Below are 25665 nucleotides of genomic sequence, written 5' to 3' on the forward strand. Positions count from 1 at the left end.
TCAGCTTAGTTTGTTTGGTGTGTTTCACAAATTGCTTCTCATCACGCCTACATTGGAGGAAGTTTGTTCAAGTCAACATGAAGAATTGCTATGAGTTAAAGTAAGTGCTCAGGTTGGCTGTTGCACTTGTGTTCAAGAGGGAACATAAAGAATCTGGCTCACATTTTGTCAAATTTCCTAATTATTTTGCAAATAGATTATCAGATTTGACTAGCAAACCCTTTTGTGTTGAGGATAATTACTGTGAAAATGTTATGTGATTGCTGCATTTAAAGCTTGTATGTGTGCAGCACTAGTTCTGGGTTCTCTTTGTGGACCGATTATAAAGATGCTGCCACCTGCAGGTATGAAATGATACATAATCACATGCACTCAACAAGCGCAGTAAGGGTGCTTTCACACCTGTGAATCGATTCAGTTGTTCCGAAACAGAGATTACAATTGTTACATTGTTGCTCTTTGCTCTTGAAGCGGTTCGCTTTTACACTGCAAAGTTTCTAATCGGAACAAAGAGCTAAAACAAGTCACGTGAGAGTAAACTCTACTCACATTGGTCAGAGTGTCAGGGTTTATTTTGCAGCGTCCCGCTAAGCTGTCAGGAGAGGTGGTGGTTTGGTGGTGATTGACAGGGAGTGCGCGCGCGACGTGTCTGAGGAGAGACGCGGTGGGGAGGGGTGAGAAGGGTGCGCGACGATGCCTATTTGAGGACCGGGAGGGAGACACGAGATTACCGGGAGATCATCACTCGTTTGCGGGCTACCGGAGACTCGCGAAACTTCCCGCCATACTCATAATTCTCTCTTCATATAGCCGTAAGCCTATTACATATCCATAAAACACTGTGACATAACCGCGCTCGGATCAGATCGCTTTCTCACTGCAATCGAACCGACCAGGGTTCGTTTCAATCAAGCCGAGACCACCTCACTCAGGTGGTCTCGGAGCAATTTCTTTGGCACGGAACAGAGCGCGTTTGCCCTGTTCACATATGCCAAACGAACTGCGCTAACTGGGCAAACGAGATAGGTTCTGAAACAAAAGTGTAGGTGTGAAAGCACCCTAAAACATTAGCGTTGAAAATACTTGATCAGTGGTTTTGCAGCTATAAAAGCAATTTTGCTTTCAGACACAAAATGAATGGGAGGAAAGTAGGGTGCTGCTAGACATAATGCTCTACTGGGGCACAGGCCCCCATAAAACACATTTATTTTTACCCCAGTATAAATAGCTATACTGGATAATATAAATCGATAAAATTATTATTATTATTAATATCATCAAAAGTATTAATATTTGACAAGTATTACTCTAAGTAAATAACACAGGTGATATGCTAAAATCCTTTAAGAAATTTTTTCTATAAATATTAATTACATATGATAAATCAACACACATAAAAACTAGAATTTGAATTTGAGAATCTTTTGTGTGTGAGGCTAGTTCTGGATTCTCATAGTGGACTGATTATAAAGATGCTGCCTCTTGCAGGTATGAAAAGATACATGCAGGTGCAGAACATATGTTCTCACTTCAGTTGGTTGTCATCCGTTTGTGTGTGTTTACGTGCAGCTTTTTGGTCCAGAAAGAACGTGACACAGCCGACACTAGATGTCTATAGCCAGTTTTCTTTACAACTAGTTTGTTGATGTCAGCTTGTGCCAATGCATTTTCTTGCTTGGTATTAAAAATCTATTGGCTGGATTTACTCAAGAAATGCTATGAAACATTGGAGTTGAAAGGACATGATCAGTGATTTTGCAGCTACATAAGCAATTTCGCTTTCAGACACAAAATGAATGGGAGTAGGGGTGTTGCTAGATGTAAAGTAGAGGTCTGCATTCCCGCGGCTGTCCCGCGGGCGCCGCAGGACCCGACCAGATTTCTGCGGCGCGGGAATAAATTTCCGAATAAATCGCGGGAGCGGTCGGTAACGGGTTTAATTTGGGACGGGAGCGGGCTGTCTAGCAATATCGTGGATATTGCTATGCGAATGAGAGAGAGAGAGAGAGAGAGAGAGAGAGAGAGAGAGAGAGAGAGAGAGCGAGCGAGAGCGAGCTTTGCCTGTGTGTGTGCTTGGTGCTTGTGTGTTTGTGTGTGTGTATGTAGAGAGAGAGAGAGAGAGCTTTCCCAGATAGCAAAATACACTCGGGTCAGTTCCAGCTAGATTCTCGCCTGCCAGAGAATCCGGCTCCGGCTGCCGGACTCCGGATGCTTGTGGACTCACTGCCCGATTCCGGCCCGAATCAATCGGGCCAGATGCGGCGGCCGTAAGCGAGCCCGAGAGTGATGTGCGCTGCGGCCCGGAGCTGGCGCGACTCAGTATTTATATACCTTTATATAAAACCTTTTGGTATTACATTGGTACTTGATACATGGTATTACAAGCCTTTGAGTTGATATAACAGCAAACGCCTGCGTGTCTGCTTGGTGCTTGTGTGTGTGTTAGTGTGCGCGCGCGTATGAGAGAGAGAGATTTGTCTGTGTGTGTGTGCTTGGTGCTGTGTGTGTGTGTTTATACAGACAGCTTGGCAGCTCGGGCAGCGGGACAATAAATTTTTAATATAAGCGGGAGCGGTCGGGTTCGGGCTAAAACCTGGCAGGTGCGGGCGGGAGCGGGATTCAAAATTTAGTCCTGCGCAGATCTCTAATGTAAAGCTCTACTGGGGCACAGACCCCCATCAAACTAATTTAGTTTACCCTAATATAAATAACTATACTGAATAATATCAATAAATAAAATTATTATTAATATTATTAAAAGTATTAATATTATACAAGTATTATTTTAAATAAATAACAGAAGTGATATGCTAAAGTCTTCTAAGAAATCTTTTCTATAAATATTAAATACATATGACAATTCAACACACAAAAATAGAATTAGGCTATCTTTTGTCTGTGAGGCGGACGGGTTTGTTTTTGATTAAACTACATTGCCTTCCCTCTTTACCAGTTTTGATTGGGGCACTGGCAAAGTGGGATTTAGTGATGCAGAGTATTTAGGAGAGTATTTAAATGAGCCTTGCAATGCAGTTACAGGGCTGCACTATCAGGCATCAGATTTGCTGCTGTGGCTGTGTACTTATGTGTCAACTTTTAAAACTACCATGTGTACTTCTGTAAACTTACAAAAAAAGATGTGTAAAATATGGACAAACCACAAAACTGAAAGCTAGAAAAACAACCAAGTACAATATCTTTCTACAATAAATTAGTAAATCTGGCTCACGTTAAGTGTAAATAGGACACAGAAGTAGCTATGTATGCCATTGTTGCAGAATTGTATAGTTCTAGAACAGTCATGCTGGTAATAAATGGCAAAAAACTAAGCAGAAATGAACGTGATGAAATAGGTGATTACATTGTGTCATTGTGATAACAATATAAGATAATGTGTTCTGTAGTTTGCCAAAATAAGGTAGAAGAAGGAAGTTTTCGTTAAGTTTTTTTTTTTTTTTTTTTTGCCTTTATTATGACAGGACAGTGATTAGACAGGAAGCGATATGAGAGAGGGGAATGTAAAAGGGAAAGGTCCTTGAGCTCTTGAGGTGAACTAAGCTCTAGGTGCTGACAATTGCTAGATCTTTGGCTATGGAGCATGAAGTAATGGTATATCCATTTAGAATCCAATTGTATGGTCATGCATTATTTGAAATGCTCTGTTAATTTAGACATTTCATCTAGTTTTGAGGACATTTATAGCGGTGTATCAGCAGCACAATAATATTAAAACCCCACATGTTTTCTGTATAACATTTTCAAGGGATAGCATATCTGTTGAAAACTAAAGACAGATCCTTTTGGCATTCTCTACTTTTGTTAACTTATTGTGGAGGATAGTAGCATCTGTGTGCAAGTCTAAGATGAACTAAGTAAAGCTGATGTTGTGCTGCATCTTCTTTTGTTTAAAGGTAACTGTGTAGTTACTATTGCAGTGAAAATCTGTTTGCTATTTGTACACACATGAACACAGTGCATTGAATGAATTTACGTTTTTGTGAGTTAAACTAGGTTTTTGTGAACTGAGCATTGTATCAGTTGAGGAAATACGTTTTTTTTCTGTAAATTTAAAAAGTCCTATAAAACTTCCATATTTTTACAGAAAATTCCTGGCAACCACTGCCGGTATTTTTCGGTAAATTTAACGGATTTTTTTAACAGTGTAAATAAATTAAAGCTAAATTATGAATGTTGTGTTGATTGAACTAAACAACATTGCATTACCTTTATGTAATTAACTTAAGTTCACTCAAATGAATATTCTTTCTTTAAGGTAACTTAACTCGGTTACGTGGAACCTGTTGACATAAAAAAGTTAATTAAAGCCAACATATCATTTTTCTGAGTGTAGATAACTCCTTATCCAAATGAACAAAATGGCATTGATCAGACAGGTATGATTTAAACATTCTTTGTGCTTATCCCTGTGTGCCAGTGTAATTCTGTAACCGATCTATAAGTAAGATCTGCTTTTTTAAGATTAAGTATTACAGTATTTATTATATTATTTAAATTATATATTTTTGTCCTGAGATGGGTTGCAGCTGGAAGGGCATCCGGTGCGTAAAAACGGGGATAACCTGGATAAGTTGGCGGTTCATTTTGCTGCAGCGACCCCGGATTTATAAAGGGACTAAGCCGAAAAGAAAATGAATGAATGAATATTATATATTTAAATTAGAAATTTTAAAGTTAAGGAAAACTAAAAATGCAACCAGGTTTAGAATGATATCCTGAAATTAATACTATTTAAACTATACAAAAATGGTTTAATAAATGCATTTGTATCATAAGTGAAATATTAGTTATATTAATTTATAATAAAAAATACATAATATTAGTTTAAAGTGATAAAGCAGACTAGCATTTATTGCTAGAGCTGACTAGCACTCATTGTAAGCTCCAGTGAGCAGATACTAAATATTTGTTTCACCCTAATCTTTACACAAATCAGGCCTTAATTCACTCTAGAATAAACTGTTATGCCTGGAATTAGAATTTGACAATTATTATCCGAAATATTTATAATTTATTATCCTAGCGATTATACCTTTTATAAATCCAAGAAAGACAGCATTATGTTCACAATGTCCATTGTATGCTGAGCATTAGACATATACTCTTCCCATACATCAACACAAACACATGGAGGAACTGCTCTAAATGTTGTTCTGAGTACTTTCCCATTGTGTTTATGAAAATAGTCTCTGACAGGCACACAAGGAACAGCGACCCACCCAGAGGAAGACGGGGAATGTGCAGGTTTCCTGTGTTCAGCCGTGAACTGGGCTGAACTGAGCTTGGCACTGACAGGACTAAGTTAGTACATGTAGCTACAGGAGAACAAGATAACACCAGAAGAAAGAGGTGTTGACTGTTCATTAATATACAGTACAGTACACTCAGGTATTAATTCACTTGAGGGCTATTTATTTTGAATTCAACTGTATTTACAAGGGAACATCATGACGTGTTCACTTATTTTACCCACTGTACCTAAAAAATCCAATAAAAATATATGTTTGGAAAAAGAACTTCTCACATGTATGCAAAGTAATGCCATGTTTATTAATTTCAAGTGGTCTGACATCAGTTCAGTGTCAAGTGAATTTATTAGCAGAGCTGATTTCACATACATGACCATTATTGACAGTTCCACACTGTTGAACCAGTGTGGGTTTAAGGATGGATAAGCCACAAAGCTACTGCAGTTAGGGAAACAGTCTTGAGTTGTAAGCTAACTCATTGTACTACAGTATGAATAGAAATTTAACGTACAGTAGATTCATCACCCTTTATCTGAGCATCGTGATTGGTCTGACCGAAACACCAACTAAATATTAGAGACGTTTTTGTTGATATTAGTGATATTACTGTATTTTTTTTAAAGAATTGTTCCATAACTTGCTTGGTACTTATATGACAGCATTCCACACAGGACTGATTTTTTTTATTTTTAAAACAACACAGTGAACGATACATACTGTAATGCATGGTTTTTAACACAATATTGTTATATCCTAAATTATGCTCTTTTTTCTACACTAAACATACAATTAAGGTTACACAGAAACAAATAAAAAGATTAATAAAGCATGAATAATTGAAAACAAATAGTTGATTCCAAATAGTTGCTTTATGACTTGTTAGTCAAATATTGTTTATAATACACTGTATAATATATAGTTGTGGGCAGCACAGTGCCGCAGTGGGTAGCACTCTCGCCTCACAGCAAGAAGGTCGCTGGTTCAAGCCTGGCAGGGCCAGTTGGCATTTCTGTGTGGAGTTTGCATGCTCTCCCCATGTTGGCGTGGGTTTCCTCTGGGTGCTCCGGTTTCCCCCACAAGTCCAAAGACATGCGATATAGATGAATTGGGTAACCTAAATTGTCCGTAGTGTATGTGTGTGAATGGAAGTGTATGGGTGTTTCCCAGTTGATAAAAAACTAGTTTAGATTTGTCGGGTTTTGCACCATATGGCCTATTAGAATAGGACATGTGTTTGGTTAGCCTATAACTCAGTATTTTCAGCACACTTCATTATTATTTCTAATTTATTCGATTGCTGGAAATTAGAACTGAATTTAGAAATAGTTTTAAAACAAATCTTTACGCTTAACAAACTAAATAAAAAATATGTAGGCTGATAGATGTCTTTAGTTGAGTGAGTTTCCACCATTTCCTTTCCCCCTAAAGTAAAGGAGAATGTAAAGAAGCCGAATGGAGGAGGCTCGTTCTTTATCCTCGTGCAGTGGATGGTCTGTTTAACTGTTTTCTCACTAGGAAGGGTTCAGTTTTTCCACTTACAAAGTCTGCCATGTAAATAGCAAAATTTTCTCTTTTAAAGGGAATAGGAGATGAGACTCTGATTGGTTTAATGCATGTTAAGCTCATAACTCATTAAGATAATAAGCACAACCCTGTTAGACCATGGGCCAGGGCGATATATTTTATATCCTTAAAATAGCAAAATTGGATTTGAACATACCCTTAATGCTTTTGCACCATGTAAATGTTTTTGAAAGATATAGTTCACTCATAAAGGCTGTATTTTTAATTGTCAAAATTATGAATTGTAAATTAAAATATGGTTTGTGTGTTCAAGAAATCATCTAATATGCAAATGTGTTGCAGAAGAAGCATTACTTATTATTATCATCAGATTAATATTTTTGAAAACTGTGATGCATTATATTCCAAGATTCATTGAGAAACTGCATTTAATTTAATTAAAGAAAACAAATGAAAAGAAAATGAAAAGCATACTGAGCTCAGTCTTTTGGACATTATTGTACCTTCTATGCTAAAAGCAAGAATTTGATCATTTTTCTTTGGAGTTTCTTTTAAAGTGGTGTTCTTGCTACTAAAAACTGCTCCAGGATAGCTTAAAGAAGAACACTATCATTATCACTTGCAACCTAATCTTTTGGCATCTTGTAAACAAATGGTGTTATGACATCCAAGCTGTCTCAAAAGATGACTTCTCCTCCTTGAACTGAAAAACACAGTGTTAAGAGCGAGCAGACAGGAAATTCACTGATTGTGTTGAACGTCCTGTTGAGAATTACAGCTTTCTCCTGTTTTTTTTTTTTTTTTTTTTACTTGAATGTGACATAAAAAGTAAACATAAGAAATGCATGCCCCTGTTAAATGATATATTTTGGCCTAAGGGAGATATTAGTTAACAGACAAGCCAAAAATGCAAGCGGTGACTTGTTTTAACATTTCTCCCATGCTTTGTTTTTGACTCTTTAAACTCATGAAGTTATTGTGTGGCTAGTCTTGCATATAGCCAGACCTCATACTGACAGCTAAAGTTCTGGAAACATTGGCCATTTTGAATTAGGGCTGAATAAACAATATTATATCAATTCAATTTCTGTTAATGACAATGATAAGCTCTGGACTTTTTTACTGAATCTAGGAGCCAATCACACAGCAGAAATATGCAACAATGGGAATCTAAAAAGGTGTTGTTTTTGGAGAATTTTCTGTTGTCAAAAATAATCAGCCACCGAAAATAGGTTATGCTATTAAAATGCACCCTCTAATTTTTGTGACTTCAGTCAGTTGGGGTACTGTTTTAAATATGCAAGCATCAACAACTGATATTGAAATATATACTGTATATAGTTATTGTTCAATATGGGAAACAATTAATCGAGAATGTATTTTTGCCATATCGCTCAGCCCTACTTTTACTGGTCAAGGAGCCAAGGACCCATAATGCTATTTGACTGAGAGAATAACCAATCAATCACATTTTGTTTTGTGCTGCATCTTGTTTAGGGGTGTGGAAATGACAACCGTGCATCATTCATTAATGAACATCTTTAAAAGTTTACAACAACGACACATCAATCTGTCATCAAAAGATGTAAGAAAATCAGTACGACATGCACTGTATGTCGACTTTGTTCTGAGATTCATCCATTATTTTAGTGACTCATTTCTACCTAATGATCATGCAGACTGAGATCACAAAGTGAATGTTTTCTTTGTTCTCTGAAAGCTATTTTTTGGGTTGTATTTGTGAGTATCTACAATTTAAAATACACTTTACTGTTTTGAGCGATGTTTTTCTCTTAAGGCAAAAGTATCAAACTCATTTCCTGGAGGGTCACAGCTCTGCACAATTTTGCGCCAACCCTATAAAACACAGCTGATCCAACTAATCAACGCATTCATAACTACTAACTACTAGATCAGCTGTGTTTGATTAAGGTTGGAGCAAAACTGTGCAGAGTTGCAGCCCTCCAGGAATTGAGATCGAGTATGTCTTAAGGTGATGAGAATATAAATATATACGTGTTTTGGGACATCAGGTTGAAGCATTTATGCAGTAATTATTGCATACTTTTTAGAATCCAGTGTTCATGTCAAGTATACAGTTGAAGTCAGAATTATTAGCCCCCCTGAATTATTAGCCCCACTCTTTCCAGAAGGAAAAATATTATCAGACATGCTGTGAAAACTTCTTTGATCTGTTTAACATCATTTGGGAAATATTTAAAAAGAAAAAATTTTTTTAAAGGGGGGCTAATAATTCTGACTTCAACTGTATTATAAATGTTCTTCGTGACAAAGTTATCCGGCAATTATGCAGTAAGTTAATCACTATATAAATAATGTCTCAGAGGACTTTTTATTAAAACACCCAGAGATTTAAACTGGAATTTTAAGAATCCTGCATGTAATATAGGTCTATTAATTATCACTGTCATCAATGTAAACATCCCAGCTTTTCTATCTCATCAGACTTTTTTGGGAACTGGTTAAGATCACTCCATGCTCATTTAGCTACAGGTCCATGGGCTGTGCTTGGCGTGACTTATGAGGCTGAGATTTTTGTGCCTAGAATACAGTAGAAACCTTCATATCGGTATCATATTTGCATACAAAAATTATATGACAAAAAGTTGTGAAACAATTGTTTTGTATGTTTCTTCAACTTATACAAAGTCCCTTTAAGGCAAGTCAATTCACTCAGCGGCAATCTTTGAAACACCTCTTGGGCAGTATGCTCAGGCATTCTGTTTGAATCGGAAAACATCAAATTCTCCAAAATTGATTGCCAAGCTCACTATAAAATTTCTTATTCGAGAACAACACTAAAATTAAAAAACAACTGTCTCTTTAGTTTAATTTCTAAACGTTTGAGTAACACAAAATCTGCAGAAATTCACATCTGGTCTCAGCCTCTCCCCTGGCGAATCGACCATTTATATCAATTGCTAATTGGCTCCTGTATTAGAAGTCGGGGCTTCATTCACCAAATTGACCCTTAGACTTTTCCTCATTCAAAACTATACAAGTGACATGTCTTATGTAGTTTTTGACTTATATTAGTAAGTTAGTTGTTTTTTTTAAATAATTTACACACTTTTTTTGTCATTTCCACTGATGTAAGCTGAGACGAGTAGAAAAGTTAACCTGATTCAACCTAAAATATTAAGACAGCAATAATTTTTTTTAAAGTTTACTTTTTAGTTTGGGTTCCATTATTTTGTAGACATTTCATTATATTCAAAATAGCTGTAATAGTTTTACATAAAAATGAATAAAAGTATTACAACACTGTAAAAATCAATTATTTACTTTACTTTACTTTAAAAAGTGAGTAAACTCATTCTAACTGTTTAGTTGAGTTAATTTTCACTTTCGTCAATTGTTGAAGATTTGCTCTTCAGTGTTTGGACTTTGCATTGAAATGAAACCACACTGAGCTGAACTAAACTGAACTCTGAAAACTGGACTGACACAGTTTCAATTTACTAGAATTTTTATGTTAAGCTGCTTTGACACAATCTACATTGTAAAAGCGCTATAGAAATAAACTTGAATTGAATTCATTTGGCTCATTTAGTTAATTTACTCATTGTTTTAGTAAAGTTAACTTATCACTTTTTACAGTATACTTTGGACATAACTCCTTCAAAATTCTTAAATGATTATACAAACCTTAATACAATCCATTAATTATTTCATTCTTATTTCAAAACACTCACTGTATCAACTTTTACCTTTTTAAATATGACTTCATTTCCAGTTAAGATGAAATAAAAGTGTTCTTCTGTCCTAAAAAGGCATACAGCTATGCAATAATACTACAGCTTGACTGAAAGAGAGCGAGAGAGAGAGCTTTCCAGTCAGTGAATAGATAAGGTAGACAGTAAGAAGAGATAGTGTTTGTTTGTTCTGCAATAGTGCTGTTTCATTGCTGTATGCTCTGTGGGTTGCTTTGATATATGTGTCTGTATATTGAAACCCTGATGAAGGCGAGTTAGCCGCAATGCATTAATACACATGTTTATTGTTTTTAATGTTAAAAACCATGTGAATAACTTTAATAATTCTTCATTTAACTTTAACAATATTTTCAAGTGCCGTAGGCTGACAATTTTTACAAAATTTGTGTTTGTAGATATCTGGCTTAATAGAGAGTCTAGAAAGAATACACTGAAGCATTTTCGCTTCAAAGGTATACAATAATACAATAAAGACTCAAGGCTTATCTCCACCATGATCCCTCGATAAACAGAGTTGCGTCCAACTTAAGCTCTTGTTTTGTTTTTTCTGTGGAGTCTCTCAGATCTAGTTATGTTTCCTTTGGTCTCTTCTGCTGGACGGATTTGCAGCAAACCCGACTCATATTTACATTTATACGGAATACTTTGGGCTTTATAATTGACTTGTTGTTTGGGTGGCCTGTATTTTTGGTGTCTGTGTGTTTCTTGTGGTGAGACCGCAGGCCACACTTTCGCTGACACAAAGCTCAGTGCTTTAAAAGCTGAGCCCATCAGTCCTGATGAGGTTTGAGAGTGTTGGCTGGCTTTCTCTTTGATGATTCACCTTTTTGTTGTTCTTTCTCATCTTCTTTAAGACTCTTTATGACTTTATGATAAGTGGTAGATTCAACACCGTTTTATTGGAAATAAGGGCTTCAGCCTACATTTTTGTGTAACTGCCAAAACCTACTTAAACATACATTTGACTGCAGTTTTTAGGTAAAAAGATCACTAGTGCAGTATGATGCCAACAACTTTTGTTCATTTTCACTTTAATGGTATTTTCAGATATATATTATACATTAATAAAGAATAATTTTCATGCAGTTCTTTGCACACCACCAAATAAATACGATTTGTAACTGAATATATTTGCCTCACCTAATCTGGTATGGTCAGTTTGCTCGGTAGCTCACTTGTACAGTGTTGTGCTTTTGAAACAATATTGGCTGGTCTAGCTGATTTGTATGACAAGGCCTGCTATTTTGTGGTCATGTACAAGAAGAATGTGTATTTGAAACATTAAATAAACAGTAACAGTACATTAAATAAACAGTAAATGTAAACAGACCCCTTTAGTGGTTTTGTCGTCTGAAATGTGCAACGAAACATACCCAGAGCAACATATTTTAGGTTTCACAAAAGTGTGAGACACGTATTTCTATTTAAAGGGAGGTACAGTAGATGAACAATGCAATTTTAAGTATTATTTGATGTCTTCTTCTTTCTGTGAATGTGTATTTTATATTTCGTCACCTTAGAATTATAAGGTTCTAGCTGACATTTTTGTCAAAATTGAGTTATTCACATATTCTCATGAAATAACAACTTGTTTACATTATGTGATGTTTTTGAATAAGTTGTTTACATTTTAAGTCTTTTTATTTAAAAAAACAAAAAAAGGTTCAATCAGGATCAGCTTTCCTTGTCATTTCGCTGGATTGCTCCATTGACAGTGGGAAAAATTAAAAAGGAACACAAAATCTCTAAAGTCAACTAAAATCACTAAAGTCGACTAAATAATTTTACACTACACAAAATTGAAAAGAAACCTGAAACTAAAAAGATGTGTGTGGAAATGTGATGATTAAGAAGCATTTTTTGACATTGAGATAAAATGTTAAATTTGACATTGTTGAAAAAGAAACAGTTATCAAAAATGTATATATTAAATGTGAAATATTTTTATTTGTGTATTTATAGTCAGTGAAACATGTTTCAGTGTTAATTAAACTCATTTGCTCATTGTCTCTTTTAAAGTCTTTTAATTCGATTTAAAGCCTTGAAGGGCAAATACTTAATTTATGGGACATAATTCGATATATGAAGTTCATATAAAGGGTAAAATTCAATAAACATTACCATATTAATAACATAAAATTAACAGCTGCACTTATTTATAAAATATTCAACACAGCCTTGTTTGCTTAATTTGAACAAGAAAAAATATTTATCCTTAAACATGAAATATAATTAAAAGGTTTTGTCTGCATTTGCCCTGTTTTTTCCCCCTTTTTCAAATGTAATACCATTTTGATAATTTACATTAAGAGTATTTATAGAACTGTTATTGTTTTGCTATTTGGAATGCCAAAACTTTAAAGCTCAATATCTCAGAACCATTTTTTGATTTTGATATTATTATGAGCCTATTATCAAGATATTACATGTTTATAAGCACTTATAAGGTACAAACTTATTCATTTATACATTCATTCATTTTTTTTTCCGGCTTAGTCCCTTTATTAATCTGGGGTCGCCACAGTGGAATGAACCGCCAACTTATCCAGCGTATGTTTTATGCAGCGGATACCCTTCAAGCCGCAACCCATCTCTGGGCAACATCCATAAACACTCATTCACACTCATACACTACGGACAATTTAGCCTACCCAATTCACACGTACCGCATGTCTTTGGACTGTGGGGGAACCAGAGCACCCAGAGGAAACCCACGCAAACGCAGGGAGAACATGCAAACTCCACACAGAAACGCCAACTGAACCAGCCGAGGGTCGAACCAGTGACTTTTCTGCTGTGAGGCGACAGCACTACCTGCTGCGCTCCTACGTCACCCAGTACAAACTTATTCTACATTCCTAATCCTACCCTAAATCTAACCCCAACTACTACCTTATTAACTATTAATAGGCAGCTAATTAGTCATTCAGTGAGCTAAAAGTCTTATTAATGGTTTGTTAAAAGTGAACTCTACATTATAATAAAGTATGGCCACATTTTGTATTACATGCTTGTTTAAAACCATGCATACTTTCCAAATAAAAGTGTTTTACTGTACTGCATGACAAAAGCTTACTTACTGACTTTATTATTTTTCTTTGGATCTTCTTATGAAGTAGGATCCCTATAAAACAAGCCAAGATAACTTTAAGAAGAATATACCTGTAGAAAGAGAGCTTTTATCACTTGTACCTTTATCTTTTGGCATCTGTCAAACACATGGTGTTATGGTATCCAATAGATGTCTTAAAAGATCACATCTTCCTTCTTCAACAGTATAACATGGTGGTAAGAGTAAAATGACAGGAAGTTTCATGATTATGTTATCTGTCTTGTATAACTGTAAAACTTTCAACTTTTGAAGAAAGCATGTGAGAAATTCAAACACACAAGATAAATAAAAGTCATTTTTAAGTAATTAAATCTTTTAAATTTAAGTTTCAGGGCACTTAGTTTAAGAATAGGCTATATGTGATGTAGGTAACTTTTTTAAAGAATGAGTTTACGGAGATTAAGGAAAGATTAATGAAATGATCTGTCAGTGCAAGAAACTAAACTTTCATTAGAGCGGAAATGCCCAAACTAGGGCTCACAGGCCAAAGTTGGCCCACAGTAACCTTTGATTTGGCCCATTCTGAGAAAAAAGGTGTATATATAAAGCCATTACTACAACTGTAAACTCCAAATTCTGAGGGAAAAGTCAGATTTGCAGAAAATGACATTGAAATTTTTTTTCTTCACAATTTCTTCATCATCTAAGCTTGAATAAATATTTCGGTCATTAGTTCCCTTATAAATCACTGTGTTTGTGCTTTTTTGTCTCGCCTGTTGTAGATTCAGCCGTTCATCTAGTGTGTTTGATGATCCAGAGTAAGTCTCTTTTGCTTTGTGAAAAACCCTCTTATGGGATGCCCTTTTTCCACACACAGCGTCTAATGTCTGCATGTGCATTCAGCACTTACAATATTGAGGAATTTCACTGTAATGTGGCTGTATTGCTTATCGAGTGGGATGCTATCACAACGTAACCCTTTACACCACAAATTTAAGACACACTTTAAAACCTTTTTGTCCCTTTGTTGCTTATGTTTTCTAAAATAACTGCACTTGAGGTATCAAGTTGTACTTAAATATACTACATTAATTAACACAAGCATGCTTCTTATATAATCGAAACGATTTACAATATCTATAATAATAATAAAAATTTGGTGGTTGTTTTTAAATGTCTTTCTCTATATGTTCTCCGTTCTGGCCTTCTGTCTTTGGATGCATGGCTTATGGGCAGCAAATTCAACCTAATTACACTGTAAATGCTCACTTTGACTCACTGGTCGTGCTTTTTAAGTGGTTACTTAATAAAGACTGCACCTACTGTTTAATTTGACTAATATTATCTTGCCTTAATTGTTTAAATGACAATTAATTGAATGAGTTGTAATCTCTGTGTAACAGGAGCGTGAGCATGATTGACATGAGAAGCGAGGAAGACTTGTCACCACATAGTCAAGTTCGACACGAGCTCATGCACAACCAGTACAACAAGCTGAAAGAGGAAGAAGACCACTGGCAGGATGTAAGCGGATTCCACCATTTGTTGTGTTTTGTGTTAATTCTGGTGTTCGGATCACAGTGTGTAAGTTGTGTGCATTTGTGTGTCAGGATTTGGCCAAATGGAAGAGTCGCAGGAGGAGCGTGTCACAGGACCTGATCAAAAAAGAAGAGGAGAGGAAGATGATGGAGAGACTGCTAAGTGGAGATGGAGGATCACAGAGAAGGAAAAGCATTAAGACGTACAGAGAAATAGTAGAGGAGAAGTATGTCTGCCTTTTACACTTATGTTCTCATTATATACATCTCAACAGTGCAGGTGGCATTTGGTCATTTAAAGCAGTGTTTCTCAACCAAGTTCCTGGAGGACTACCAGCTCTGCATATTTTCCAGGTCTCCTTAACCAAACCGACCTGATTCTGATCATCAGATCATTAGCAGAGACTGAAAGCCCTGTAGTGGGTGTGACAAAGCAGATATCCAAAACATGCAGTGTTGATGGTCCTCCAGGAATGTGGTTGAGAAACATTGATTTAAAGGGACAGTTCACACAAAAATGAAAATAATTTACTTATTATTTACTCAACCTCGAGGGGTTTCAAACCTTTAGGAGTTATTTCTCCTGTTGAACACAGGATAAATGAAGAATGTTTGAAGAAAGATCTTTAGTTGTTGTTTTTTCTACTATGGAAGTCAATGGTTACAGGTTTTCAGCTTTCTTCAAAATATCTTCTCTTGTGTTCAACAGAAGAAAGAAACTTAGTTCAGAATAAGTGACGAGTGGATACAGAATGTTTTTTTGGGATGAACTATCCCTTAAAGGGCCATGAAACCCCCCTGTTTCAGCAGGGTATTTTCATACCTCTAGTTTGGAAAAAGTCAGAAAAGTGAGCGTGTATAGCTCTGTTTAGGTGGGAGTGTTAAGGGAGGGAAAGAGGGAAGGATTCTGAAAAAAAATTTTAATTTTCATTTGGGCATGCGCTGATTTTCGCCGAGGCAAAACTAACACACAGACGCAGAGGAGAAAGACAGTGACTGCGTTTAATGACAGTGACTGTGGAATGTTTGAGACCGCACGTCGTATAAGAGAAAAAAAAAAACGTCCGCATTTCTCAGTAACTTAAATGCACTCAGTGGGTAGTGTCAGAAAGCCGTGTGTGTATAGACTATCTTGTCACAAAATGCAGCGAAAATTCAACATGACGGTAATAGTTTAAAGTGTTTATTGTAGTGATATTACCATACTGTAAACTAAGTAACTTAGAAAATCATTTTGACAAAGGTATTTCTTTAAAAACAGAAAGAGTACAGCTGACGATAAGAACAAACTTTGCCTTGAATGAACAAACAAAGGGCACTGATCACACACACTTACCAAATCTGTAGAGACAGGACAATCAACATCAACTGGAGCCGAGGAGCAAATCCGGATTTCACCATTTCCAGATGCGAAAAGCTCTCGGGTAAAAATGTTCCATACAAACGGATTTGTGCCACGTGTCACGTGCACTGTTGTCCACACGTAAGTCCAGCTGTGCTCTCATAGCGGGAAAATGATAACAAAACCTTTGTTGCACCTTCTTTAAACGCAACACTGACGACCAATGTCTCCAAACAGTTCTTGTTTTTCTTTCAATTGTTTTGGTAACTCGACGTGGCGTCTCTCTGCTGTCTAAACACTGTATCAGGTAAAAACAGTCTTCGAAGCTATCATGGATATTAATGAAGTTAGAGCGCAGTAGAGCACACTAATTGGTTTGAAATAAGTCTTTCTCATAAATGAATGCAGCACACTCAGAGACGTCACAAAGTACAGACAGCCAGTCTACACGCTGGAATACATGCAAGGATCTAATCTAATGATAGTAGATAATAGTACTTATTATTGGTGAAATAAAATGCCTAGCAATAGGTGGCGTCATTTGCATGTTATTTTCCTTTCTCCACCAAGGTTATAATTTGTTTTGCGTTTTTATTACAATACTTTTTTTTAACTGGCTTTAAATTTGTTTTATTTTAGTTAATTTTATTAATGGTTTTGTTAGTTTTAATTTTAGTAGATCTTGTGTATCAGAAGTCCAGTCTTGACCAGAGCAAAGTTTAATGTTTGCACACTTTACAGTACATTATCTCTTGTGCAAACCTTATAGTAAAGCAAATAAAATAATTGTTTAAACAAACACTGAACCCAAAACCATACATATGCGTTGAATTAAAGGATAAAAAAGAAGAATTCAGAAAATGTTCAGGAAATTCAAATGAACAAGTTTTATGTTTATATAGAAAAATAAAGATAAAGACAAATAGCAGTCAAAAAGTAGCAAATATGCTGATGACACAAAAAAAGTGCAACAGTCTAACAACCATAGGCTATAAGTTATGTAGTCGTTATATATATTAACCTCACCTAATGAGAGTGGTGGGCACAATGTTTTCAGCCCATATCTGTTGTAGATTTAATTTTGGGGACCACCACTCAGAGATCATCCTCAATGGTCAGTTGTGGCCTGTATTTATTTTTAATGTATATAATTGCTCTAACGGTGTCAGAAAGTTAACCCTGGTGCTGTGTTGTTAATTTAACATGAACACACAATCCTATGAAAAAAATTGAAAGGATGATGGCTTTTTTATTTGCATGTTGTTGCTTTTGTCTATTAACTATTATTTTTATCTTTGGGTTATTGATCAATATGGTCATTCTAATAGAAATTCAATCAAATTTATTTGTCTTTTGGAAATCACCAAGCGACCCTCTGTTATTGTCTTTCCACTTTAGAAACCACTTCTCTAGACTTTTAATATTTTATTTCAGTTGGTCTTTCAATGGTTGCTGTGAGTTCTGTTTAGTTTTAGCTTTATTTTACTGTAAATCTTAATTTTATTTGAGTTAACTAAAATGTTTTTTGACCAATAGTTTTAGCTTACATTTACTAAAATAATCTTGTTCTCCACAAGGGAGCGTCGTGAACAGGAGCTGCATGACGCTTATCGAAAGGCTCGCACACCAGAGGAGGCAGCAGCTGTGCTGCATCGCTACGCCCAGCGATTCACCATCAGCGAGGCTGTTCTGGAGCGCCTCAAACTGCCAAAGCTGCTGGAGAGGAGTGTGTCGGCTGATCCCACTCGTCACTCCTCTCTCCCCATCTCCCAGGACATCTCGTCCTCTTTCAGCGCTTCCCCTAATGTGCTGCAGTACCTAAGGCAGCAGTCTCTTCCCGCAGCTAAGTTCACATCCATGGTCGAGGCAAGGGTGACGGGATACAGCCCAGAAAAGGGAATTGTGGGAGATGCAGAGTGTGTCTCAGATCCATCTCGCTCACATGGGCCATCACTGGGTCCGAAACCTTACAGACAGAGCAGAGCTGCCACTGCTGGGATGAGAACAGTAAAGGTACAGACATTACACAACTCAACATTTCTTCTTGTAGAGTTAAAACTGATATATTTAAAGCAAGGGTTCTCAACTCCTGCCCTTGAGGTCCACCTTCCTACAGAGTTTAGCGCTAATTTTAATAAAAACAAAGTTGTTGAAGCTAATCAAGTTATTTACTGTAGGGATTACTTGTGCTTTCAATTCTGTCACAGATGAGCTAAAAGTCTAAATGCTGTTTTTGATGGTCATTTAGATTTTAAGGGTTTGCTAGTAAAACAATTTGAGAAGTGTTTCCTTTGGAAGGTTTTGTGTACAGATGGCAACTTTGTCAAAATGACCCATGTCCACACAGATTTGTGAAAATGACTAAAAAAGGTATTATGCACATCAGCCCAGTTGTTCCCTACAAAGGCAAAGTGAAGTGACTACTCAAACACTGAAACCTTTAAACCTTTGACGCTACATAGTTTAAAATGTTGTGAGTAGATAATTTTTCTGTACTGGGAGAAACTAGAACTAGTAAACTATATCACAAAATAGGGTAGATGTCAAAGTTTGTTTCAGACCTTAACTCAGTTTTGACCAAATCTGTAATTACTGTGCTTTGCATTTGGATGGCAGAGTCACTTTTTAAAGCTAAAATAATGGGTGGAACATCCTACTGGCTTGTGGAATAGACAGACTTACAGTGTTAGCTAAAAACTGTATTGTTTCAATAAATTGCACTCTGATACTCTTTTTCAAACGTTTGTTTTCAGGCATCTAAGCAGACCCCTAATTGTGTATTTTAACTGCCAAAACACATCTTTGACCCAAGTATTTTGCTTTTGGTACAATTTCACTAATTAGCAGTAGAGGAAAGAGTACTGAAAAAGCATTCTTAAGTAAAAGTACCATTACTTGCCTAAAAATGTAGTGTGCGTTGAGTGAAAATACCTGTTGTAAATATAACTCAAAGTAGGAGTAAAAAGTAGCAATTTTTAAAGTACTCATGAGTAGTGAGTAGTGAGTATTATGCTGTTAAAAATTTGATGCATTTACATGTAATTTGTGGATGTGTGTGTAGACGTAACATTCTGTAGATGCATTTAGTTAGGTTGTGATGTCAGGTGACCAAAATTCAATTTCTAGCCAGTGTCTAGGGAAAACATTATTTTGATGTCCAATAATGACATCAAAAGATGTTGATATTTGGTTGATTTTAGGTTGTTAAAAAGTGACCAAAATCCAATGTCAAGCCAACATCTTAAACCAACATCCTATTGATGTCAAATACTGACATTTATTCATCAGTTATGACAATCAAAATTCAACGTCTGTCTGATAGATATCATAGTGGTAACATTGACACAACGTCAAGCTGTAACATCATTAAACGTTGATATTTGGTTGGTTTTAGGTTGGACATTGGACATTGACATTGGGCTGACGTTGAGTTCTGTTATAAGCCCAATTTTCATTTCCAAACAAAATGCAGCGTCTCCAAGACGTTAGGGTACAATTTCAATCTGACGGCATGTTGACGTCTTGTACCTGCTGGGTATTTAAGGCCATTTTGGTCATCATACTGTAAATATCCATCATCTTCTCATTAGTAACATGCATCTAAACCAGGGGTGCCCATACTCGGTCCTGAAGGGCCGGTGTCCTGCAAAGTTTAGTTCCAATCCCAATTAGACGCACCTGGGCTAGCCAATCAATCTTATACTAGGCTTTCTAAAAACATCCGTGCAGGTGTGTTGAGGCAAGTTGGAGCTAAAATCTGCAGGACATCGGCCCTCCAGGACTGTGTTTAGGCATCCCTGATTTAAACAGTCTCTGGGTCAATGCGTGCAAAGATTTTGAACATCTTCTTGGACACTTAATGCTTCCAAACAGTTTGCTGCAATGTAAAGTGCACATGTCTTGAAATAGTTCATTATGATGCAATTTACCTTCTATGTGTGATTTGATTGGACAGGAATTACAGGACTGATTTTTCTAATTCCCATAAACAAGAAATAATAAAGTAGTGACTGTAGTTTGAAGAAAAGTTGTGAGAGTAAAAGTACAGATACTGCACTAAATGTACTCAAGGGAAAGTAAAAGTCCACATTTTTAAAACTACTATTATGTGATTGTATTGTATTGCAATATGGAGCAAATAAGCATTGATGTCAAAAGTAAATCACCGAATACTTGAAAATGAAATTATTTACTGACAATAATTCTATATGGTTACAACTGAATTTATTACAAATAACTGTAAAATGAGAAAATTTGAAATGATAAAAACATGATATTAATTGCTTAAATGTAAAAATAAAGTTACCTAAGAAAGAGAGAGACAGGGGGAGGGAGAGAGAGACAAAGAGAGTAAGTAGGCCTCGAAGAGACAGAGAAGATAGACTCCAGATCAGGAGAGGGAGTCACTATGGACCGTCTTTGGTGAAAAAGACATGTTTTGTCATATAAACATATGCATATGATAATTTAGACTCTTGCAAAGGTATCCTCTTTTTTGTGTGTCTGCACTGGAGGAACAGCGATAGATTTTAACATTAAAAACAGCATTTGGAGGAAGTAAGTTACCTGGGGTCTTACCCAGCACAATATGAACTACCAGGAAATACCAACACAATCTCACGGAAATTCATACGTTTTTGATTTAGGGGCTAATTTGTATGAATTCATACAATCTCATTCATACAGTTTAGTTCGATTTGCTCATCCCCTAATGGCAGTTGGTTTTAGTGGCAGGGTTGGGTACCTCTTTTTTAAAATCATACACTTTTATATGACTGAACTCGTACAAATTCATTTGAATTAGCCACTAAACTGACAAAGCATAATATACTTACATTTCCCTGTGAGAGTAGGTTGGAAAATACATACATGCCATATGAAACACTGACAACACTCTATTTTAAAGTTTTACAGTACATAAACATACCGAAAGCTAATATTAGCGGCAGTTACCTTTGGCACTGTTCTGTTCTCAGCCTTGATGATATATATCAAGCGACTTTGCTGTCATACTGTCAATGATTTAGTTTTCTTTTTTACTCTTTCAGTCACATGACTTACACTGTCTACATTGCTTCTCTGTTATTACATAACCCATGTCACACAACAAAAACATAGCTTTGATTATGGTGTCGAGTTCTGCCCTAGATGTTTCTGTTGACTATCATCCATTACTTAAGAGATCCTGCCGATAGAGTGGAATATTTAGTTCTCAGGGGATCGGTCTGGTGGCTAGTTTCCATAACTATAAAGTGTGAACATCGATTTGTCCACTAATGGTGTTAGTAAAGCACGAAATCAAGTCAGCTGCGTAAACCTTCAGATGTAGGCCTAGATTTCTTCAAGCAGGTGAGATTGATCAGTGTCGGAGCTAAACTCTACAGAAAAAGTGGATCTCTAAGGTCAGAGTTGATATTTATTTAATTTGCAGCAAGTAAAAAAAGCTCATCATAAACACCCTGTCTACTTACAAGATAGTACCTAATTTCTCTTGTACCTAGTTTGTCTTTCTCATACTGCTATGAATTTAAATGAAGAGAAAATAGAGACAATGCATGTTTTTATTTATTTATATTATTTTTTGTCTGAGAAAAAGAAAAGTCACTCTTGTCTAGAGTTTCAGAGGACACCAGAAATTTGCAAAAAGCCTACAATACAAATTTCAATATGGAAATGTCTCAACAAATTAGGCCAAATAATCTGAGCAGTGCTATCCACATCAATCTTGCTGTTTAAATCTCAAACTGCTCTGTCAAATATTTGTTTCCTTTAAAGGAAACATCTAAAATGATATTGAAATCACATTTGTAAGATCTCAATTATGTCTTAAAGGGCAGACTCAGAGCAATATAACTACTTGAGCCACATGTACTCTGCCACACCACCCACACTAAGCTGCAACCTCCTGGATAATTAATGCTGTATATTCTCCGTTAGCATAGTGTTTCAGAACGCGTCAACAATGGCAGATGTTTCCCTCTGCTGGCTGGAATGGGTGTTAACAGTTAAAGTGGGCATTTGTTGAATGGGTGCTAGTGTTCAGTAGGTATGAGTGTGTGTTTGTGAATGGGTCCTTTCTGTGTGAAGTGCTCCATACGAAGACAAAAACTCTCACACAGAGCAGATCGGCCCATTTAAAACACACACACACACACACACGCACGCACGCACACACACACACACACACACACACACACACACACACACACACACATGCAGATGTATACAAGAGTGAGTAAACCTGTTGTAACTTGGAACTGTTAAGTTGACTTTACTTTATGTACATAGTTCATTTACTTAATAGTTTTAAGGCAACAGGTTTACTCATTTTTTCAAAGTAAAGTCTACTAATTGCTTATTACAGTGTATGTTTGTTTTTCCGTCATGGTAGAAAGTTTTCTATGATTTATGCTCACATAAAAATATGTCTTGCTTTTAAAATCCTTTATGCACTACCTGTATGTTGTTTTTGCTGGTTTTTATTATATTTTAGTATCATGGACTAGCTTTTTTTAGTAGTTGGGATTTTTGGGGGGAAAATTACTTTCTATTTGTATTTCTTCTCTTTTATTTTCTCTTATTTTATTTTGTTTAATAGTTTATCTTACCTAAATGGAATAATTCAAGATGTACTTAATTAAAACATGTATACATATGCACTAATCGGCCACTTTATTAGGTACAGCTTAATTGTACCAGGGGGAGCCGTTTTTGCCTTCAGAACTGCCTTAATCCTTCGTGGCATAGATTCAATGAGGTACTGGAAATATTCCTCCAAGATTTTGGTCCATATTGACATGATAGCATCATGCAGTTGTTGCAGATTTGTCAGATGCACATCCATGATGCGAATATCCCATTCCACCACATACCAAAAGTGCTCTATTGGATTGAGATTTGGTGACTGTGGAGGCCATTTAAGTACAGTGAACTCATTGTCATGTTCAAGAATGCTGTCTGAGATGTTTCGCGATTTATGACATGGTGCGTTATCTTGTTGGAAGTAGCCCCCCGAGAAGATGGATATAGTGTGGTCATAAAGTTGTGGACATGGTCAGCAACAATACTCTGGTAGGCAGGTGTGGCATTGACACAATGCTCAAGTGGTACTAATATGCCCAAAGTGTGCCAAGAAAATATCTTCCACATCATTACACCACCACCAGCCTGAACAGTTGATACAAGGCAGGATGGATCCATGCTTTCATGTTGTTGTTGTCAAATTCTGATCCTACCATTCGAATATCGCAGCAGAAATGGAGACTCATCATACCAGGCAATGTTTTTCCAATCTTCTATTGTACAATTTTGGTGAGCCTGTGCAAATCGTAGCTAATCAGTAATCAGTTTCCTGTTCTTATATGACAATAGTGGCACCCGGTGTGGTCTTCTGCGGCTGTAGCTCATCCGCTTCAGGGTTGGCTGTGTTGTGCGTTCAGATATGCTCTTCTGCAGTCTGGCTATTCTCATCTGACCTGTGGCAGCAACAAGGCATTTGCACCCACAGAACTGCCGCTAACTGCATATATTATTGGATTATTCTCTGCAAACCCTAGAGATGGTTGTGCATGAAAATCCCAGTAGATTTGCAGTTTCTGAAGTACTCAGACCAGCCCATCTGACTCCAACAACCATGCCACAATCAAAGTCACTTAAATCACCTTTCTTCCCCATTCTGTTGCTCAGTTTGAACTGCAGCAGATCGTCTTGACCATGTCTACATACCTAAATGCATTGAGTTGCTGCCATGTGATTGGCTGACAAGAAATTTGCATTAATAAGCAGTTGGGTCGGTGAACCTAATAAAGTGGCCAGTGAGTTTATATATATTTAGACCTCAAATGCAGTGACATCTAGAGATGTAGATGTAGCATCAGCATTATTATTAAAATAATAGAGTTTATCCAGAATAGGTGAGTAGTATTAGATGACCACATGCTCTTGTGAGGTCATGTAAAGTAAAACAAGTTTTATTATGTTAGTACATGTTTATCACATATTGGTTATTAAGTTTTTAAACTTTCAACAATACACACATAATGTAGCTAAAATGTGCTCCTTTATTATTACACACGCTGTTGCTTCTCAACTAAATACAAAAATGTTTTTTTTTTTTTTGAAGATGAAACAAAGTTACTTACTAAGGAAACAAGAGAAATGAATGTTTATGCTGAATTTTAAATGTCTCAGTTGGATGAAAGAGTGCGAGTGAATGGGGAAAGGGAAGATGACGGCCTCGGCATTGAGAAGACAGGACCACAGAGAAACAAAGCAGAGGAAGAAGATTCTTCTCATCTACAGTTCTTCTCATCTTCCTACCAGCACACAGACTCAGACATGACAGATAGTGAAGTCTCTGTAGTTCAGCCCACGGTCCACATGCTCTCATCCACACGCACAGCAGAGAGCCCAGAGAAACACAGAGATACTACAGAGGTCAGTATGTGCTGTTACAAGCAAAAGAAAACAGAGTTTACATTCAAAATACAGTTGTAGCTGAGTCGATTCTAAAAACATCTGTAAACCGTCTATATTGTACAGATTGAAGGACGGACGGTCCCGCAGGTCGGAGATGTCCCTGAATTCCCAAAAGTGTTGGAGATAAATCCAGATGAGACTGTTACAGGTTGGTCTGCTTTTATTTGATTATTATCTCAGTTTTTTGATTCCTTGTGCTCATCATATTCTTTTGTAATTGTTCTTCCCCATGTAGATCAAGAGAAGACACATGAGAGGGGTATGAGTGACTCTCTACACGACGTGATTCAAATGGAGATTTCTGCACAGGTTAGTTTATATGTAAATTCTGTGGTAGTTTTGCTTACTGTACTGTATATAAAAATGTACAGGAAAAAGTTCTTATGTACGTAAATACAGAATTGGCTAGTAACCTATAGTAAACTCATTCATTTATTTATATTCGGCTTAGTCCCTTTATTAATCTGGGGCCGCCACAGCGGAATGAACTGCCAACTTATCCAGCACATGTTTTATGCAGCAGATGCCCTTCCAGCCACAACCCATCACTGGGAAACACAAACACTCATTTACACTCATACACTACGGTCATTTTTAGCTTACCCAATTCACCTGTTCCACATGTCTTTGGACTTGTGCGGGAAACCAAAGCACCTAGAGGAAACCCACGCGAACACGGGGAGAACATGCAAACTCCAGACAGAAATGCTTACTGATTCAGCCGACG

General features: G+C 36.5%; 1 protein-coding gene across 50 annotated transcripts in view; it reads left to right on the forward strand.

Moving 5' to 3' along the window:
• limch1b (LIM and calponin homology domains 1b) overlaps positions 1 to 25665 on the forward strand; it is a 205298-nt gene that overhangs the window by 153867 nt on the left and 25766 nt on the right. For 32 of the 50 annotated variants that reach the window (XR_012389670.1, XM_009291003.5, XM_068213320.2 and 29 more), the window contains 6 exons: positions 14984 to 15104; positions 15191 to 15345; positions 18038 to 18473; positions 24651 to 24896; positions 25002 to 25086; positions 25174 to 25247. Coding sequence is in view for 47 of the 50 variants with exons in the window: in XM_009291003.5 (XP_009289278.2) it covers positions 14984 to 15104; positions 15191 to 15345; positions 18038 to 18473; positions 24651 to 24896; positions 25002 to 25086; positions 25174 to 25247 (1117 nt within the window). In the remaining 3 variants the exon portion in view is untranslated. Of the gene's footprint in view, positions 1 to 14362; positions 14399 to 14983; positions 15105 to 15190; positions 15346 to 18037; positions 18474 to 24650; positions 24897 to 25001; positions 25087 to 25173; positions 25248 to 25665 lie in introns of all 50 variants that reach the window. The other 18 variants (XR_012389672.1, XR_012389671.1, XM_009291007.5 and 15 more) reach the window with 1 other exon arrangement.

The sequence above is a fragment of the Danio rerio genome, chromosome 14 (assembly GCF_049306965.1).
Source record: "Danio rerio strain Tuebingen ecotype United States chromosome 14, GRCz12tu, whole genome shotgun sequence".
In the NCBI taxonomy this organism is placed as follows: Eukaryota; Metazoa; Chordata; class Actinopteri; order Cypriniformes; family Danionidae; genus Danio; species Danio rerio.